The sequence below is a fragment of the Natator depressus genome, chromosome 6 (genome assembly GCF_965152275.1).
Source record: "Natator depressus isolate rNatDep1 chromosome 6, rNatDep2.hap1, whole genome shotgun sequence".
In the NCBI taxonomy this organism is placed as follows: Eukaryota; Metazoa; Chordata; order Testudines; family Cheloniidae; genus Natator; species Natator depressus.
The window spans coordinates 61,908,049-61,928,490 of record NC_134239.1 but is presented as its reverse complement, the minus strand read 5'-3'; the positions used below and the strand labels follow the sequence as shown (position 1 = coordinate 61,928,490).

Genomic DNA, 20,442 nt, shown 5'->3' with positions numbered 1-20,442 from the left:
CAGACTTCCAAGATTTGATTTGGATATGGATAGTGACATCTTTATTATTTTTAATGAAAAATATTATTGGAAATTTTGTGATTATGGGAGACTTTAATATCCCAGATATTGATTGGAGAATAAGTACTACTAATAATGGTAGGGCCCAGATATTTCTGGATGTGGTAGCTCATAAACTTCTTCACCAAATAGTCCTAAAATGAACAAGAGGTGGTGCCATTTTAGATTTAGTTTTGGTAAGTAGCAAGGAACTCATAGAAGAACTGGTTGTAGAGGACACCTTTGGTTTGAGTGATCATGAGTTAATTCAGTTTAAACTAAATGGAAGGATAACCAAAAATAGATCTGAAACTAGGGCCCTTGATTTCAAAAGGGAAAACTTAAATATTAAAGGAATTAGTTAGGGAAGTGGACTAGAACTCAAGATCTGAATGTGGAGGAGGCTTGGAATTAGTTTCTGCAACTTTGACTTAAAGTATTTCAAACCTGCATCCCAAACAAGGGGAAAAAAATTGTAGGAAAGGGTTGCAGACCAAATTAGATGAACAAGCATCTCAAAACAGGTTAACAGAAAGCAGAAAGCCTGCAAGGAATGGAAGAAGGGATGGATCAGCAAAGAAAGCTACCTCTTGCAGGTCAGAAAGTGTAGAGAAAAAATGAGAACTGCCAAAAGCCAAGCAGAGCTGGACCTTGCAGAGGAAATTAAAACCAATAGTAAAAGTTTCTTTAGCCAAATAAATAAAAAGAAAACAAGGAAAGAAGAAGTAGAACTGCTAACCACTGAGGATGGGGTGGAGAGTAAAGATAATCTAGGCATGTCCCAACACATAAACAAATATCTTGCCTCACTTTTTCATAAGAGTAATGAGGAGCTTGGGGGCTGTGGCAGGGTAGCTAATGGGAATGAGGATATGGAAGTAGAAATGACCACATCTGCAGTGGAAGAGAAACTCAAAGAAACTTAATGGGACCAAATTGGGGGGACCGGATAATCTCCATCCAAGAATATTAAACTTGGCACATGAAATTACAAACCAAATAGCAAGAATTTTTAATGAATCCATAAACTCAGAGGTCGCACCCTATGACTGGAGAATTGCAAATATAGTACCTATATTTAAGAAAGGGGGGAAAAAAGGGATCTGAGAAACGACAGGCCTGTTAGTTTGACCTCAATTGTCTGCAACATCTTAGAACAAATTTTGAAAGAGAGAAAGTAGTTAAGGACACAGAGGTAAACAGTAATTGGGATAAAATACAAATGATTTTATAAAAGGTAGAACTGTGCCAGACCAACTTGATCTTTTTTATTTGATAAGTGAGTTTCTAGACAAAGAGAATGCAGTAGATCTAATCAATCTGGATTTCAGTAAGGCATTTGATACAATTCTACATGAGAAATTATTAGTTAAATTGGAAAACACGGTGATTAATATGATATTTGAAAGGTGGCTCAGCACCCTGGTTAAAGGGGAGACTACAACGGGTCGTACTGAAAGATGAACTGTCAGGCTGGAGGAAGGTTACTAGTGGAGTTCCTCAGGGACTGGGATTGGTCTTGGGACCATTCTTATCTAACATTTTTATTCACTACCTTGGCACAAAAAATGAGAGTATGCTACTGAAATTTGCAGATGACACGAAGTTGGGAGGCACTGCCAATACAGAAGAGGGCTGGAATATCATACAAGAAGATTTGGATGCCCTTGAAAACTGGAATAATAAAAATGGGATGAAATTTAATAGTGTAAAGTCAGGGACTAAAACCAAGAATTTTTGGTATAAACTGGGGGCACATCACTTGGAAGCAACAGAGGAGGAGAAAGACCTGGTGTATTGATCAGTCACAGAATGACTATGAGCTGCAAATGTGATGCAGCCATGAAAAAGGCCTAATGTGATCCTATGATGGATCAGGCGGGGTATTTCCAGTAGAGATAGGGAAGTCTTATTACCATTATACAACTCACAGCTCAGACCTCATTTGGAATACTGTGTGCAATTCTGGTCTCTCATGTTTAAAAAAGATGAATTCAAACTGGAACAGGTGCAGAAGAGGGCTACTATGATTGCTCTCTAAATACATCAGAGGGAGAGCAGTTATTAAGTTAAGGGCCAATGTTGGCACAAGAACAAATGGATACAAACTGGCCATCAATAAGTTTAGGCTTGAAATCTGATGAACTATCAGAAGTGAAGTTCTGGAACAGCCTTCTATGGGGAATAGTGAGGGCAAGAAACCTAACATGTTTCAGGACTGGGTTTGATAAATTTATGGCAGGGATGGTAAATGAGATTGCCTACAATGGCCCATCTGCAACTGATGTTAGCAAATATCTCCAACAGCTGGAGATGGGACACTATTTGGGGAAGGCTCTCAGTTACAACAGAGAATTATTTCACGAGTGGCTGGCTGGTAGGTCTTGCACATATGCTTAGGGTCTAACTGACCACCACGTGTGGTGTCTGGAAGGATTCTCCCACAACTGAAATTGGCAGAGACCCTGGGAGGTTTTTGCCTTCCTCTGAAGTGTTGGGCATGGGTCACTTGCTGGTTTGAGCTACAGTAAATGGAAGATTCTCTGAAACTTGAAATCTTTAAATCAATATTTGAAGACTTCAGTAACTCAGCCAGAGGTTATGGGTCTATTACAGGAGCGGGTGGGTGAGATTCTGTGGCTTGAGATGTGTAGGAGGTCAGCCTAGATGATCATGATGGTCCCTTCTGCCCTTAAAGTTTATGAATGTATGAGTCTACATGATATTATTTTTGTTACTCTGTCTCCTCCACCCTGACCCACGTGTTTGTCTCATCTACCTACTTTGTCTTGTCTTTAGACTATAAGCTCATTGAATCTTATGTTTGCACAGCACCTAGTACAATAGGATTCTGATCTCGTTGGCCTCTAGGCACTACCACAACATAATGTTAAATTATTAATTATTATTTACATGGCATCCAAATTGTGCTAGATACTTTACAGATGTAGAATAAGGCCCCTGCCCTGAAATACATATAATTAACTGAAAACATTCCACCAAAATACAGTCTAAGGAGTAGGCGAAGGAAGCAAACAATTGACAAAGGAATGCGAGGGAAAGAAGGAATATATGGAGTATCAAAAATTAAATACTTGAGTACAAAGATATGAGGAAAGTATAGAAAAAACACTTGGGTAAGGGGATGTGTGGGGTGTACAAAATTAAACAGCAGTGGTGCAGGTGAGTAGAAAATGAGATGCTGAACAGTGGGAAGGATTTTAAATGGTGGTAGAGTGACATCAAGCTCACTGAAGAAGAAATGTTTTGAGGGAAGGGAAATAAATTCAATTGGAATGGCATGCAGAGCAAAAATTGATTAATTGTGAAAGAGTAGAACAGTTGAAATGAAGGGGCAGTGAACTGATTAATTGGGGAGTGGTTCTCCCCCTGGCTAGGGGAGAACTCCTACCCCTTTCCCTTATCCTTTCTTGCTTTCATTCCTCTCCTTTCCATCCATCTCACTATCCATCATTTTATTACACACATTTATTCTGATTCTGAAGGACATCTGTCTGACACCACCTTTTCTGGAAGTGGTTTTATACCTATCTTCTTAAAATTTCTCTTGTTAATTTTGAGATCAAAGAACCAAATGATGACAAGAGAGGGGAAAAAAGGCAAAAGCTCCTTATTCTCTTTCCTCCAAGAGGATCTGAAGAGAGATTGACAGTACTAGCAAGGTGTTAGTCAAGTGTATAAACTGCTGATTGCAATTGTCATGACTGTCCAAAAATGAATAAGAAGAGCAGAAGCATCTTGTAGACACAAGACGAAAGGCATATACACTAAAAAAAGTTCTTATAAATTAGCCATGAAGATCCTGACCTATGAAGATCAAATTAAGGGGGGGATGACAATGGTATCATGAGAGTTTAAAACAAGCTAGCCAAAAACCCTGGAACTACGTTTAGATGACAATTTGTTAGTGTATTGCTGAGAGACATTGAATTCATTATTTTAATAATAATGAAGAGTGTACACTGGAGATAATAATGATATAGATGCTTATTACAGTAGCTTCAAGCAGAGTGTCAGTACCTGTAAAAGTTCATATATTGGACATGGATTCATCATCTGCTGTGCTAACTCCAAAAGAGTCCTTTCCTCATTTCGTAAATTACATTTTTAACATGTCATGTCTGAAATACAGACACATTAGACTATTTGATCAATGGTTTGGATTATCATTTGTCTGAGGAGGCACACAAATGTGAAAAACTAAGAGCAACACTGTGCAGCCTCTGCCAACAAGACTAATGTTACAATGTCCAGAGAATTTTTACCAATAATAAATAAGAAAGCAGCTTGCTGTTTGATGAGATCAGATAGTCCAAGTCTCTCCAAACCAATTGGTTTTCTTTGGGCTCACTAATCTGTAGCTATAAACATGATAAATTACAATTTTCTGATGACATCTTAGCTCATTCTTTTACCTTGGAATCTAGTCTGAATTTTTTTGGGGTAACAACAACAGCAAATGATATTGCCAGACTCTTAACTATGGCCCTCCTACCTAAATTGTCAGAGCAGCTGACTATCCTAAATGTGGCCTTCTCATGTCATGTCCTTCCTCGCTTTTGCCTGTTGTTCACTGAAATTCAACAATATCTACAATAAAAGTCCTTTTTATTCTGCATCCTCAATTTTTGCCCCTACACTGTGGGAAATCCTGACTCTAAACACAAAACATTAGAATTTAGTAGAATCTATAAATGATTAAAGCATAAACAAGCAAAATATGAATGGCTAATTCAAATGAGACACTAATTTGATACACTCACCAATGAAAAAAGTATTTAAAGAGGCAATGCAACTTGATGGGGGAAAAAGCCACCAAGATTCCAAGACTCCAAAGCAATAATTTTAAGGGATTATTTTAATGAGGTTGGATAATTTATTAAATATATGAGATGATGAAACAGACACGAGTTTCATAGCAATGAACATTTTGGCATCCAAATGAGGATACTCACTGACACAACCCACAATATCTTAATCCTCAACCAAATATTTTGGCTATAGGATAGATCTTATTAAACTCTGTGTCCTTAACAGAATAGGCTCAGTGGCTTTTCATATATTTATTTTTTTTTTTAAAGCACCACTGTATGTCTGCTAGAATAAAACAAATAACATGTCCTCTTTACACGCTAGGAGAGGAGGCAGGCAGTATACTTGCAGATACTATTAATGCAAAAGCCTCTTGTAGGTGTGTCTTACCGGTTCTCCTGCACTGCCTGCTGCGTGATGGGAATAACAGATGAGACCCGGGATGGGCTGTTCACCTTTTGCCATGATAACAGCAGAACTGGTGTAGGATGGATGCTTCTAATGTACAATACATAACAGCTATGAATACAGTGACAGGAAAACATGAAACTATACAAGCAAAATGACTGAGAGGGAACAAGGGTGAATACAGGTGGGACACTGAAATGCCAAGTGCTTAGAAATTTATATGAGCACAAACAGTTTAGATCTCAGGTATTTTCTGCCCATAAAAAATTGCACTAAATATGTAAGTCTTTGGCCATTTCAAAAGAACTATTTGACTTAATTAGACATAACATTTAAATTAATATTAACAAAAATTGCAACTTGCAGTTGATAATTTACATCACCTTTTGCTTCTATTCCTGCAAACCTATATGTAATCAGGATTTTTTTGTTCATGAGAAAATGATGTTAGGTTGGCAGCATCATGGAAACATGATGGCTCATTCCTGAGCTTCATCTTTTGGGAGCAGGAATGCTGCTATTATGTTTTAAATAAAAAGTGGCATACTGTCTTTTTGATTTACTTACAATGAATTCCTTATCTGGATATGGTGATCAACAGCAACTGAAAAACAGCAGCTTAGCCAACTGTAGGGTAGATGAACTTAAATAACCTTTCACAAGCATCTAGCAACACACAAACCTTAAATAGTATAAACTGAATGCATGAAACAAAGGTAAAAGATACAGTGCTGCAACTAAAACAATACTATTGATTTGGAAAAACAAAATTATAGAGAAAATAGTATTTTAACTGTTTTTGACACATTGAAATCATAAATTTTTCCAAGCACTATTTTAACAAATTATTGCAAGTCATTTTTCTTTTATACGCCAAAATTTCTAATCCTAGTCTTAGTAACATTTGCCTAATCAAACTGGCTAAAGTAATGAAATTTAAATAGTCATGAGACCTATTTGTTGTAGCAGAATTCCACATCACTAGGCTCCCAGAACACAGATGTATATGGGGGAATACCAGTAGCCTGGATAGATTATTAGCTATTCTACAACCTACTTGTCATATTTTTTTTCCATTTTAGCTTCGGGAAATCAATACTGTCCTTTTAAACAGAACACTGTGATAGCAGGAAATGAAGTACCACCTACTGGAGGTAATACAGTCAGGCAGGGCAGGTCTTTTAAGTAAAAATAAAAAATTCTAGCACTTCAGAAAATGGTATTGTAAAGTCCACAAAAGCATTAAGATAATAGCAGGATATGTGTGGTACCTTACAAAGTTTGTGATAACTACCAAAACAGGGCTCGCATATTGTTGTGGAGCTGGATGGTACTGATTTTTAGACAATGTATTTAAAATCCATCAGTTTGTAAAACCAAAAAACAAACATGTTCCTAAAATGCAATTGGATGTTGGTGGAAAGTACCTGAGATAGAAACCTAAGTGCCTCTTATGCATATGACTTAGACTCACCTTAGCTGCAATGGCTGCAGCAGTTATATGTGAAGAAGAACTGTCCTCTGTTGAGGCAACTCCACTATCCTTCTTCTCTTCCTCCTCTTCCTCGCACTGTACACCTTTGTCTTCTGTCTGTTTGTGTGGGCTGGTGGTTGGAGGAGGAGAAAGAGGAGGTGGCGGTGAAGGTAGGTCTTCAAGTTCGTCATGTACTTCCTTTACTTTTACAATGGCATCCCGCAAAAGGTCAATGGCATGAGGTAGAGCTGGCAGTATAAACTGAAAACATTCCTATGTACAACAAGAAGAGAAATGACAGTGAAGAGTTACCTGCAGACGAAAATAGGGATTTGACTTCTCTGTCAGTAAGGAGTAATTGGGGTTTAGATCAGATTTGACATCTGATAAAAACATTAACATCCAATTGCTGATGGGAGGAGAATCAAGTGAAAATCTAATAGCTTAATCAAAGGTGAATTGGGCGCTATACAGTATTATTATTCATACACAAGAACACTACGTTGTGCAACAGCTAAAATTAACCAACCAATATTACAAACATAAAAATCTAGGATGTCAACAGTTAAGTGCCACTGTACACACCATCCAGTAACCAATCCACAACAGTTTATAAAATGAACAATCATTAGCCAAACCACAGAACACATATCACAAATATCATGTTTAAACAGACATTCAACACATAAACAACCTTTATTCTACCCCTATAGTGATCCTAGACTCAAACTGTCCCCATTTTGTTCCTTTCATACCTAGAGAAAGATTCTTCAAATCCTTATTCACACCATTAGGGGTTTCTATAATCATGCTTTCATATGGTAAGATACATTACTTTTTATTCTTGGACTTTTCCTATGGGCTGTAGAATGACAGACTATCATTAATATCATCATAATTTCTTATAACTCAGGATAATTTAACAGTGACCATATAAAATCTATCCTCTAAACCTCCCTTTGTCCTATGTTTTTCTAAAAGATTGTAAGAAGTTTCCATCCTATGGTTGGAGAAATTGAATAACTGCAGAGACCCTGTAACTGTACCCCTTGTACCTATAATACCAGTCATAAGTGTGATGCATTCCCACAACACATATACACAAACTACCTATGTATTTAGGAATATTTTAACAAAATTAAAACAATCTAGTTGTCTCAGATCCACAGGATTGGTGCTATGGACCAAGCTTTGGTACAGTCTGTAGGAGGAACCCCTTCAGTGTTCCAGGCCGTCACTTGTCCTCCAGGCTAAGCCACATGGCTTCACGGCCTCCTTAGACTGGACCTCTTGGCCTTCAGCACTCCTGCTTTACACCGTAAGCTCTGTTCAGCAAGTCCAACTGAGATAGACTCCTGGTAGAGACTTGTATGCTCTTCAGGGATTAATGGACCTCAGCAAGCAATTGCAGTGACACTCAAACAGCTTTGTCAAAACAGTAGGGTTTGTTAGTCAACTGGACCACAGCATAGGAAGTCTTTAGGTTAGCACAGAGAACTGAAGGTTAAAGCATAGCCCATTCTGGTTAGCCCAGCAAAGCTACACCAATGCAGCTGTGCTGATGTAAATCTGTAGTACTGCCCTGCCCTTAATCTGACCTCCTTGGTCAGACTCCAGGTGAGAGCCCTGACTCTTTCCAACAGCCAGCTCCTATCGCCTGCCTCGCACCTCCCAGCCCTTTGTTTTCAAGCTGGGGAATGTTGCTCAACTTCCTTGCTGAGAAGTGGGGAAATCTGTATCCCTCTGGATCATTGGTTGCTAGGTGTCAATGTTCTGATATTGTCTTCTCAGAAGTTCCATTGATATGGGGACTAAGGGCCAGACAGCTACATGACATCCATACCCATGTCTCTTAGGCTTTGTCTACACTACAAAATTAAATCAACTTAAGTTACAGTGATGTACAGCCACTACAGTAATTAAACTGCTGCTGCATGTCCACACTACGCTCCTCGTGTTGCCGGTGCGCAATCACAGTAGCAGCACTTGCATCGATGCAGAGAGCAGTGCATCATGGGTAGTTATCCCACTATGTACCTTGCCACCATCTAGCACGGGGTGTTTTGTGAATGGTTCCAATGCCTCATGGGCGCAAACGAGTTGCATTCTCAGCACCCAACGTTCCGAGGTGATGAGGGACCACAAAGGGCTGAAGTAGGAGAGTCAGTCTGAAAACAAAAGGGGGACAGAATCCAGTATGGGAACTGATATAACACCCTCGGGTGCCCCTTCAAAAGTTCTGCTTGGGGCCTCCCAGATATCTCTGTGGGCCTAGTAGTAGGGCTGATGCAGAAGAGGGCAGTTGCCTGTACTTATAACCCCAGATTCGTTTCTTAAACAGGTCTTGGCGCAGTGGCGGAGCCGAGAAGTAGACCGGTTATTGAGGTCTGAAGTACTTCCTCAAAGGTGCTGGGGCATAGAGGCCCAGGGACTTGAGAGTGGCCTTAGAATCATTCAGGCCATGGAATTTTGTGTCCATCTGTTCTGAGAAGAGAGAAGTTCCCTCAAATGGAAGGCTCTGAATGGACTGCTGAACCTCTGTGGAAGGCCCGAAGATTGGAGCCAAGAGCACCTTTGCATGAATACTGCCAATGCCATTGTTCTAGTAGCTGTGTCAGCTGCATCCAGGGCAGACTGGAGGGAGGTCTTGGCTATAGTTTTTTATTCTTCCACTTGAGCAGAGAATTCCTGTCTGGACTTCTGAGAGCAGCGACTGCTTGAATATAGACACAAGGTCTCAGATGTTATAATCATACTGCCCAAGCAAGGCCTGCTGGTTGGAGATGTGGAGCTGTAATCCACCAGTAGAATACATTTTTCTACCAAATAGGTCCAGCTTCTTTGAGTCCATCACCTTGGGGGGTCACACCCTGCAGCCTTTGTTTGTCTCTTTTGTGGGTTGCTGCATCCACAAGGAACCCGGGAGGGGGATGGGAATAAAGGTATTCATACCCATTGTTGAGGACAAAGTACTTTTTCTCTGCTCTTTTTGAAGTGGGGGGCAGGGAGGACAGAATCTGCTATAGGGATCTGACTGGACCCATAACAACCTGGTTGAGGGGTAGGGCCACCTTTGAGAGGGCTGCCGAGGCCAAGATGTCAATCAGGCTGTGGGAGGATTTTTTAAGCATCTTCACTTCCAGCTGTAGGTTAGAACCTATCCTTTTCGGTAGCTCCTGGTGAGCTGTAAGGTCATCCTGAGGCGCCGAGCCACTCAACACAGCCTCGTCTGGGGATGAAGAGGAAGCCTGAACCAGCAGGAGAGCTTCCTCCTTTTCTTCTGCACCAACCATAACATGTAGCCCCAAATCCTGAGTATCGGTACTGTGTTTGGTACTAGAGTCCAGGTTGGGTGCCAGACGGTGCAGCGGAGAGGGCCTTCTCTTGGACCCCAACGAGTATGAACAGCTGGAAGATGTCCCAGTACTTCGGGAAAACCCCATGGATTCCAAAAAGACCACTGGACCTGCATAGGTCACTGCCCACTGGACCAAGTACTTTGAGGGGCACCTGCACCGGGATCCAACAGAACATAGGCCAGGTACTGGTATCGGCCCCTTGGCTGGGTGCATGGCTCCACCTCCAACGACAAGTCGGCTTGCGGGGATCATGGTTGGAGATACCCCTTGCTTCCACTGGCCGATGCCGAAGGTCTGGGGAATGGTGCCAGAGAGGGGAAGACTTCGCCGACATCAGTAGAGTCTGTTTCCCTCTGGTCAGTACCCAGTCAGAGGGCCCAGTGTGATGGGATGGCCACAGAGGACAGCAGCCATGTGGCAGGAGGGCCATAGGAGCAGGGTGTGGAGGGGAGAAGACAACGCTGCATTTGTTATACTTGGTGCTCATTTTCAAGTTTTCTTTGCAACCAGAAATACAGAAGCAAATCTTTTTAAAATGAAATCTCCAATTCTGAAGCATCCATTCAACAACAAATCGTTGCCAATAATGAACAGTGTGTTGTAGATAGAAATAGTTATAATAAATATTGCCAGGAAATAAAAAATGATCACATTAACAAAATAAAAAGTAGCCTATCCTTTAGATGCTAGACTCTACACATGAATCAATTTGCCAGAAAGATTAAAAAAAGTTTCAAAGGGTGCATTTGAATTACAATTCAAGCTAATTAACAGGTTTACTTCTAAATTCTTTGAAAATTAATTCTGTACTCAGTATAAGTGCTGTAAGTTAGGTGAGAATACAGATACACTACATTAAACATAAAAATAATCTTTAAGTGCAAAACTCTTGCTACTGTTTCTCCAAAACTATTATTTTTTATAAAACAGCCTTAGAAATACCAAAGCACACAACTCTCTTTATTTAAATAAACTCTAAACCTCAAAAAGCAAAACAGAAGTTAAGTGGTGGACAAGGACAGAAAGTTGTAAGCTGACTGAAAATGAAAAGCAGTGAATCTTTGAGGAAGTACCCATAGAATTACTAACACATTAGAAAAGTAAACAGGTTGCTTTGGGGAAAACAAAGCAAGCAAACAACCAAACAAAACCCGGTTTGGTTTGAGTACTGACAAATAGGTTCCAAAAGAGAGTTCTAAATCCCACATTATTTGTAGTATTCAGAACTTTTACTGGCAAACGTTAAAACACTAGGGATCATAATCTCTGCTAGTGTAAATTGTCATAGGCCTGATGACATCAGTGGGCCTATGACAATTTACACAAGTGTGTACCTCAGGGTGATCTGCCCCTCTGTAGCCTATACAATGGTTTAGGTTAAGAAATAAGCTGAAATTAGCTTTTGGGCCTAAGTGTAGAGGAGTATGGGAAATTGAATTTGCTAGTGTGAGAAAGTTAAAGATAAGTTAGACACAGAATATAATGGGAAAGTAAGAGTTAGCAAGGACATGACCCAGGGTTATTTTACTCATTGCATTTAGGCTATAACTGGTTTAAAGCAAGGTTTTAATGAATGTTTTTAAGAATTGTGAATGTTTATTAAAATGCTATCTATATTGATAATATGGGACGATGTTATTTTAAATACTGTGTAATGTAAAGAGCCAATAAGAAGGTGGTAGAAATACAATTATGGGAAAGATCAGTTTAATGTTAATTAATATTATAAATTGCTTATAAAAGGAGTAGTTTTGCTAAATTGCCAGTGAACTCCAATTAATATCAAAAGGATACTATTAGGTTCTAAGATTATAAGGCTGTACTTCATTTGGTGTCAGTGGACTGATCTTTGAGCATAAGTGTGATTGTAGTACCGTGTAAGTAGCAACTGCATGACTTTAATAGTTTGGTTGTATCATTCGAAGTGTCACTGCATGGTCCTCTACTAAATACATTTTCTGAAACCAACCTAGAGGCTCGAACTTGAAAACTAAGCTGGGTTTTATTGCATCCTTATCTTTAACAACTTAATGCTGAGAACATTTCAACATAAAGGTTATAAAATATTGTATTTCTTTCTTTTGTTGAGGCAAAAAGTAGGAGAAATCTCCCACAAATCTTGATTCTGAGGCACACTGTACAAAAGTTCTCTGAACAGCACATCCCAGCACCACTTATATCTTTCCTTTTGCTCCCAGACCTTACACAAGCACTGCAGAGAAGAATGTGCTGGTTTTGGCATTCAATCAAACACACTGAATGCTCTCTGAAGCCAAGTGGAATATTTAGTGTGCCTATCATTACAGCCACAGCCACAACCCAAAGTACTTGGTAAAGTACAGCTTCTTGTGGGTACAAGGGTTTGTTTCTTCCCCACTATATTGCTAAGGCAAACATAGGGTTGCCAATTTTGGTTGGACATATTCCTGGAAGTTTCATCACATGACATAATCTTTAATTCCTGGAAACTCCAGGACAATCCTGCAGGTTTGGCAACCCTGGTACAATCTAGAGTTTACCAAACAAATTGCTCCTCTTAAAAGATGACTAGAGCCATTTTATTATACTAACAGTTTAATCTCTTAAAAAAATTATCTTTTGAAACATCACACTTCTTTTCATTTATCTACCAAAAAGTAACAATCAGTATAGTCAGAAAAGTGAATATAAAATACCATGGGACGTCTGCTATTTATTTTCTCTTCATGATTTATTCTCCTTCCATGATAAATAAGCAGAGTTTAAAAGTAAAAAATTGATTTTATCTAATTGTCAGGGATATAAACTAAACAGGATCTAAAAATCCAGCTGGGTACTTTTTCTGACTCATGTCATTACCAGTAATAAAGATTCTGCATTTGGAATTTAGCTGCTGTTTCTGTTGATAGTGAGACTTAAATTCACAGCTCTTTATATTGGTGTCCTGGTCAGAGCTAAGTACATTGTCAGCGCTTAAATAATTTATTAGTTAAACTCCAGGTTAATTTATTAAAATAGACTCCAGGGTCCTCTCCTGTAGCTGTGCTACAAAGCTAAGAGGAATAAACACTTCCTTGCACAAGAAGTTGGCAGTTGTGAATCATAAAATATGAAGGAAACATATACAGAGTAAGAAGGAATAATTTTTACACATTTACCTTTTTGACCATGATGGCATTTTAACTTTTCTCATTATTAGGGAAATTGCAGTCTTGCATGTTTTCCAGCTCTGAATGTTAACATCCACATACCCTCTTTTTACCTTCCAGTGACATTTAATAAGATTATTTTAATGAAATTAAAAGGGAAGTAACAGTTCATAAAAAAGAGTAAATCCTCATTTGATACTTCTGTAACTAACTCATTCAATTCAGTTCATGAGATTCCTCCATCTCATAAGTCTACCTCTCTATCATGGGTCTTAATAACCTTTGCTGAAATCTAGAGATTAGAATTAGAGATCTTGCCTTCTTAAACTACACTAATTGAGGGGGGGTGGAACGGGACAGAAAGACAAAGAAAGCACATCAGGTTACAAAAACACCTCCTTTATGAAATTTCACTACATATTTTTTCCTTTATTTTTCAGCAGAGTGATCTCATTCTTTATCATTTGCACATATTTCATATATTCATTAAAATAACTGTTTCTCAACATGTTGTACAGCTTTTCATCATCCTTTGTCTATTTATTTGCCTATCTTTACATTATGAGTAACTCAGGGCAGAGACCGTGCCTTCTTATTGTTTGGATAACACCTAGCACATTGTGGGTCTACTGGAAATAGTAAATAAAAATTAACAGAAAAACAATGCCACTATCTCCCCCATAGTTTAACACATGGGACATCAATCTTTAGAAGCTAAAAAAGGGGCAATATAATGTATTGAAATAATGTCTCTTTGGGATTACCACCTATACATTGTCAAAACTTTTTCAAGCTTATTAATATTCATTTTTTATTTTTGCTTAAACAATAGTAAATATGGGGTAAAATTCTTATTTTCATGTGAATCTTTCACTGCTGTGATGGAAACTCTAAAATGTAACATAATTGGGGTAGTGTATTAGAATCAGGAAATGAAAACAACTTAAAATAGAAAACTGACCAGCTAGTTTCACTGTCCAAGCTGAGTGAAAGATCTTCACCCTACACCGTTTTTTCCCCCCCCTTTCCTGACCAAAACTGGTAGTAAGAAATAAATGAATTCCTCATACACCAGACTGAGCTGGATCTCTTATTTCTCCCTGAGAATCAGAATGCGGAGTCTTGTGGTTGCAGACAGTAATGCAGTTGATCCTGCTTTTGGCTATATTAATACATATATACATGGATTTTTGTAAAATAGGTTGTGTAGCTAATTTTCTGCCATGTCAAGCAATGTGAAGTCCTTCTTACAGGATGACAGCAAGCTCTAAAGGTAGACTCAATATAAACACTTCTTACCTGTGACCCTTTTTTGCTGCCTGGCAGGTTAATGATGAGAGTTTTTCCTCTGATTCCACATACAGGTCTGAAAAGAAAGAGAAACAGGGTGAAATGTATGCAAGTGCCATCTTTCATGGGAAAAGCCCAACATGAAAGGGCAATTATAACTAGTCACCACTGCCTGCCAGTTCAGTTTGCACGCTCTCAAAATGCCTGGTGGTCACATTCCAATCAAGAGTTGAATTAGGACAGGGGGGTGAGATGTGCTCAGAAGAAACAGGACCAGAAGCAGCATTAGGTAAGGCAGACAATCAGATTTCCACATTTGATTAAGTGTAATATAAAGACATTGATTGGGTCAGAGCCCCATTTGGCATAAATCTGTATAGTGCCATTAACTTCTTTGTTTAGCTACATCAAATAAGGATCTGGCTTATTTGCTATTTTCTCAAATTCTTTGGTTTGTGTACAACTTGAGTAATGGTTCCAGAAAATTATTTTGACTAGGAACTAAAAATAACAATAGGTCACTCAAAGTTCCATTTGTTCTATTTTATGTTTTTTAATTACAGCAAAAGGAAATAATAATAATTCTCATATATAAAAATTTAAACAGGAGGACTGTTAGTACAGCAACCTGAATAGAATGGTGGTATATTCACTTCAAACCTAAAGGGCAATTTTCAAATCTTATTCTCCCTATGAGTCTGCTTTGCACTTCCAAGAGGCACATTCAGCAGTGAAAAAGCCAAGATGAAGAGGTTACTTGAAGCAGAAAATTTGAGATTAGAGCCTATCTCATCAGCATGGAAGATCAAAAATGAATAATAATACTATTGCTAAGCAGTTATGTAGATGACTTAACAGTTTCAAAGAGCTTCACAACTTTAGCCATTTATTTCTTTGGCACCCCAGACTACACCTCCATTTTAAAGATGGGGCGGGGGGAGGAAAAGAGATAAATGATTTGCAAAAAGACAAAGCAGAAGTTGGTTTCAAGACCTCAGAATCAGCCCGGATCAGGTTCTCAATCCTGTACTCATACAACATCTCTACCATACAATATGAAATATGGTACATATAATAAATATTACTTTTATATTTCAATACCACATAGGGTATGTCTACACTGCATTGTAATCCTGGGTCTGTGGGACCAGTGCTTGTGGACCTGGTGTTTCCAAGCCCATGCTTGAGCATCCACACTGCATTGTAAACCTGGGTTTACAATTGCTGGACCTGGGTCTCACAACTGTACTAATGCATCCATATTGCACTATGCAGACGTTCTGACTTGGATTTGTGGATTGAGCTGTGTCCACACTGCAAAATGACAGAGCTCGGATGTGAGTCTCAGCAGGACTCAGGATCCAACCCCCAGGTGGGTCCTGGGACCAGGGTCCTGAGTGCTTGCTGACCCCAGGAAGACAGATTGTGTGTGGACAGTAGGGGGAGTTGGGCTCAAAACTGAGTCTAAGCCTGGGTTTACAATGCAGTGTACACATACCTCTAGATGCCTGAAGTCAGGATTGAGGCCCTGTAGTGTACCTCTTTGCAGAAAGAGGTAGACAGAGTACCTGCCCCTAAGAAAACAAGTGATATATAAAGGGAAGGAGAGATGAATACATCAAAATATGTACAGGTAATTATATACAATGTATAATTCCTTTTTAAAAAACATATTCTGCATTATATTTATATCTATTCATTAGATATTCCTAACTGTCCCAAACCCTAACTATCATTTTACAGGTGAACATTTGTAGGCATTTATGTCAAAAGTGGGTTCTGAGAAGTATTTGAAGAAGGAGGCTAGTGGCCTTAAGGATCAGTTCAGGGAGCATGTTCTATGTTTAAGTGGTGTCATGGAAGAAAGTGAGAAGGTGTTTGGGGCAGTAGGTAAGTGGGTGGTCAATGATGACATTATTAGCAGAGCAAGGGAACTACTCACATGAGTAGTCACTCATGTTTGTACCTATTTACAGGATCAGCCCCTAAATTCAAAATTTTACCCACAGGTATCTATGAGTGGAAACAGTAAATACATCATAGGATGGAGTTTGCCTTGACAGTGAAAGTAAAGAAACACTGTGAGCCTTGTCACAAATGATACCCCAGATGTACATCTGTAGCCCACACCAAAGTCCATTAGCATCACCAGAGTGTACTACAACCTATGGGACCATGAAGCTTTATCAGGGCAGATTTTTTCCCCAGAACTCAGGTAAAGAACATTTAGTCAAAACCAAGAGAAGAGAGAGCAAAGTTGCAAGTCCTAGAAGGTACCTGCCCTTCACCAGGCAACCCCAACATTGCGCAGATCAGTCTACTAGCAATTTAGATGCAGTGATGTTACGTATTTGTGGCACAATTTGTCCTTATTTACGTATTAGGGAATCCCATCAGATATGGACAGATGCATGTTTTCCTCATGACTTCATTTCAATATAATAAGGTGCCAGGGGGTATCCTGAGAGTCCTTTCCAACTTCAGTCACTGACCACAACTGCTCCAGGTCTTTTAATCACCACTGTGCTTTATTATATATTACATTTACAATCATTGCCAGATTCCCGACTAGCTCTGAGGAAGGGTACAGTAGCAGCAGCCACTTCTGTTTACTTTTGTCTTCCTCTCCTCCCAGCACTTCCTTCCTGTTTGCTTATATAGTCCTAGCCGCTGGATACTTCCACCCAACTAGCCTCTCAACTGAACCTTCTCTCACTTAATTGGTCACCTCTACCAACCACCTGTCTTTCAATCAGTGCTCAAATAATATAAACTGGTGGGGAGTTGAGTGACAGGGTGCTGAGTCAGCTCCTGACAGCACACTTTGTTTCATGAGAATTCTTTGCAAGAGTTCCTACATAATTTTGCTAGACTTTGTAAATCCTGCTTTGTTGCAAGTCAATTAATAATTTGCAAAGAATTTATGCCACAAGTTTTTCTTTTTTCTATTTGTTAAATATTTGAGAAGAGATTGAAAATTTTTCGTAATTTTAGATTACATTGTTTACAAATTACATTTATTCTATGGCTTGATATGCAACATCTTAAATTTTCAGCTACACAGCTGGGTTGTGATTGGCCACATAAGCCATATAGCATTGTTTCTCTTCTCTGACTGAAGGACTGAATCTTGGTATAAATGCTTTCAAAAAGTAAATCTGAGTACTCAACGGTATGAACTTAAAATTCACTTCCTACAGACATTCATACTAATAAAACTGTTTTGCAGGAATGTCTGCAGAAAACAAAGTCAAAAGGGGAATGAAAATAGCAAAAGCCAACTCGTGTAAAAAAAGTAGGTGAATTGTATTGACTGCCTGATTGCAGCACTTACCCAGCTCTGCACATTCTTCATTAAAAATGTCAGAGATTGGACACATGATGTTTGCTTTTTACAATTTAGTTGTCTAAAATATTAGAGTGTAGCTAAAGGGCAAGAGTGAAGCCACCGTGAAAACTGCAGACTGTAAATGCACATCTCCAAAATGAAAGCATAGTGAACCAATATGTGGGTAGTTTTAATTGTTGCTGTCATTAAGGAATCACTGCCGTAGGGCCTGAGTCAGGACAGCCCTTACATGTTGTTTTCAATAGGGATGCTTTTTTGAATCAGCACCATAGGGAGGAGTTTGCCTGCTCTTCTTTTTAGTAAAACATTTTTTAAAAGAATACAATTATTATATGTTGCCATGGAGTCATAAGAGTACCTCCCAATTTTATACAGAGAACTGAACAAATTTTTCGTGAAAATCCTAGGGTGTTGTGGGAGGGAGCAAAAACCAAACTCACACATCCAAGTTTAAGCATCAGTCTGGGAAAAATAAGGTGTCACAATTTTTTAGCAAATGAAAAGGTAAGCCACAGAAAACGAGAGGAGGAAGGGGAAAATATATTTCTTGCTGGGATGTTACTGAATGTTTAGAGCCAAGGACCATAGCTGATTTATGAGGGAGAGAAGTTCCCTGGCTTTCTTCCTACACAAATAATTCAGTGTCTTAATGGCACTTAGAGGCTGTACTGCATTTTTCTGGCAGGGTTACAAATTTCCTAGTGACAGGTGTCAAAATGTTCAGCATGAAAGGGCACAGTAGCTTTTCAGAGCCTCAGAATGAGCCTTTCATGTCACTGCTAACTTGACCCACAGAGAACACAAGTCTTGCCTTCAACTGTGCAGTTCAAATATGTTCTGTCTTACAGTCTCTGTACTGCCTCTTGTATTAGCATATTTCAGGTGTAATATTACTCAGTTTAGAAATTTCTTCCAGGGGAACGGAGTAACAGCTTAAGGTTACTAGGTAACTTGCAAAGATTCAAGTGGCAATTTGTCCACTTGACAACGTGAACTGCATGTTTAACAAGAGATGACAGTATTTCCTTCCTTGTCCCTTTTCCCTCCCTAGTCTGTCACAGGAAATGGCATGGCATGAAAAAAGAAGATTACATTTTGCATGTAAAATTCAGCATTGTCAACTCTTGCATTTTTTCACGAATGACAGCATTTTGGGTGGGGGTGAAGCCAGTCTTACAATGAGTGAGACAACCCAGCCCTCCTTAAGCAGCAGTTTCCAACCTGCAGCCTAATCACCACACAGCTGCTGCTGCTTGTGCAGGGAAAGCCCCTGGCAGGCCGGGCCGGTTTGTTTACCTGCCACGTCCACAGGTTCAGCTGATGGCCTGCGCCGCTTCCAGCAGCTCCCTTTGGCCTGGAGCAGCAAACCGTGGCCACTGGGAGCCGCGATCGGGCGAACCTGCGGACGCGGCAGGTAAACAAACTGGCCCGGCCCGCCAGGGGCTTTCCCTCCACAAGCAGCGGAACAAGTTTGGGAACCACTGCTCTAGAGAATATGAATCCTCTGATCGGTTGTCTGTGCCACTTGCCCATCTCTGGGGCAGAACAACCAATTAGACCAGCTATAGGAAGAGTGTGTTCTCTCTCTCTCTTCTCCCCCCGCCATTCCTCCTCCCTTCCTCTTCCTCCCCCTGAGCAGCCTAAAGCCATTTTCACAGGAGGAGTGAGGGGATGAGGGAGCTAAAGAGCCCTGCAGCTCAGAGAGGCTCTGTTCCCTCCTCTCCCCACTCCCTCCTACAACCAATTGGGCCAGGACAGTGCCCCTGCTCCTCTCCTGCAGCATCCAGCCTTGGAAGGGGCAGAGAGGGCAGAAGAGCCCTTGGAGATGCCCCTCCAGCCTGGAAGGGGGAGAAGGGAACCCCTACTGCAGACCCTCCAGGGTGAAGAGACCCATGAGGAACAGGGGGGAGGGGCAGGGTTTGAACTGATGCAGAGCAGCATAAATCACAGCTTTTTCACCTGCAAGGGACATGCCCTTGTATGTGGTTTGGAAAGTTTGCATATGTGAAAAATATGCAAATTAAACAGTTCAATCCTATTACTGCTACTACTTAAATTTCATGCTGTGTGTGGAGCCAGAAGTTTCTGTTTCAATATACTCATTGAGTGTCAAGAAAGAAAAAAAGAAAGAAAGTCGATGCAGCAGCAACCGCTACATTTTGGTTAAAGCTGGACCTTTACAACAGAATTCTCTGTATTTATCTCCTATGCAGTATCTATCCTCACTGTTAGGAAAGAAGATTTCCAGGTATCCTACAACACTACAAATATGAAGAGCTTAATTTAATAAATACTGTGCCTGGCTTTGTATGCCACAGCAGTAGATTTTAGATTTCCAAACAATAAGCAATACATCTCCACCTGGCAAGGCCTAGGTGGGATACAATGTATAACAAAACTCCACATCACTCAGGAAATTTAAATTGTTGTGGACTCATTCCTTTCGTGCACATAACTCTTTCTACAACCTCAATTTCATGATTCTTTAATATCTAAATAATTTCAACAATAAAAGTAAGATGACCAACACAGCCAACCTTGCAAATTCAAAAGCAGACTAAA

General features: G+C 39.7%; 1 protein-coding gene across 13 annotated transcripts in view; it reads right to left on the bottom strand.

Annotated features, from left to right (window-relative positions):
- Positions 1-20,442, bottom strand: part of GPHN (gephyrin) — a 579,614-nt gene that overhangs the window by 203,318 nt on the left and 355,854 nt on the right. For 7 of the 13 annotated variants that reach the window (XM_074955494.1, XM_074955495.1, XM_074955485.1 and 4 more), the window contains 2 exons: positions 14,541-14,607; positions 6,755-7,027 (listed from right to left, as the gene is read on the bottom strand). In XM_074955494.1, the coding sequence (XP_074811595.1) occupies positions 6,755-7,027; positions 14,541-14,607 (340 nt within the window). Of the gene's footprint in view, positions 1-5,262; positions 5,371-6,754; positions 7,028-14,540; positions 14,608-20,442 lie in introns of all 13 variants that reach the window. The other 6 variants (XM_074955482.1, XM_074955483.1, XM_074955484.1 and 3 more) reach the window with 1 other exon arrangement.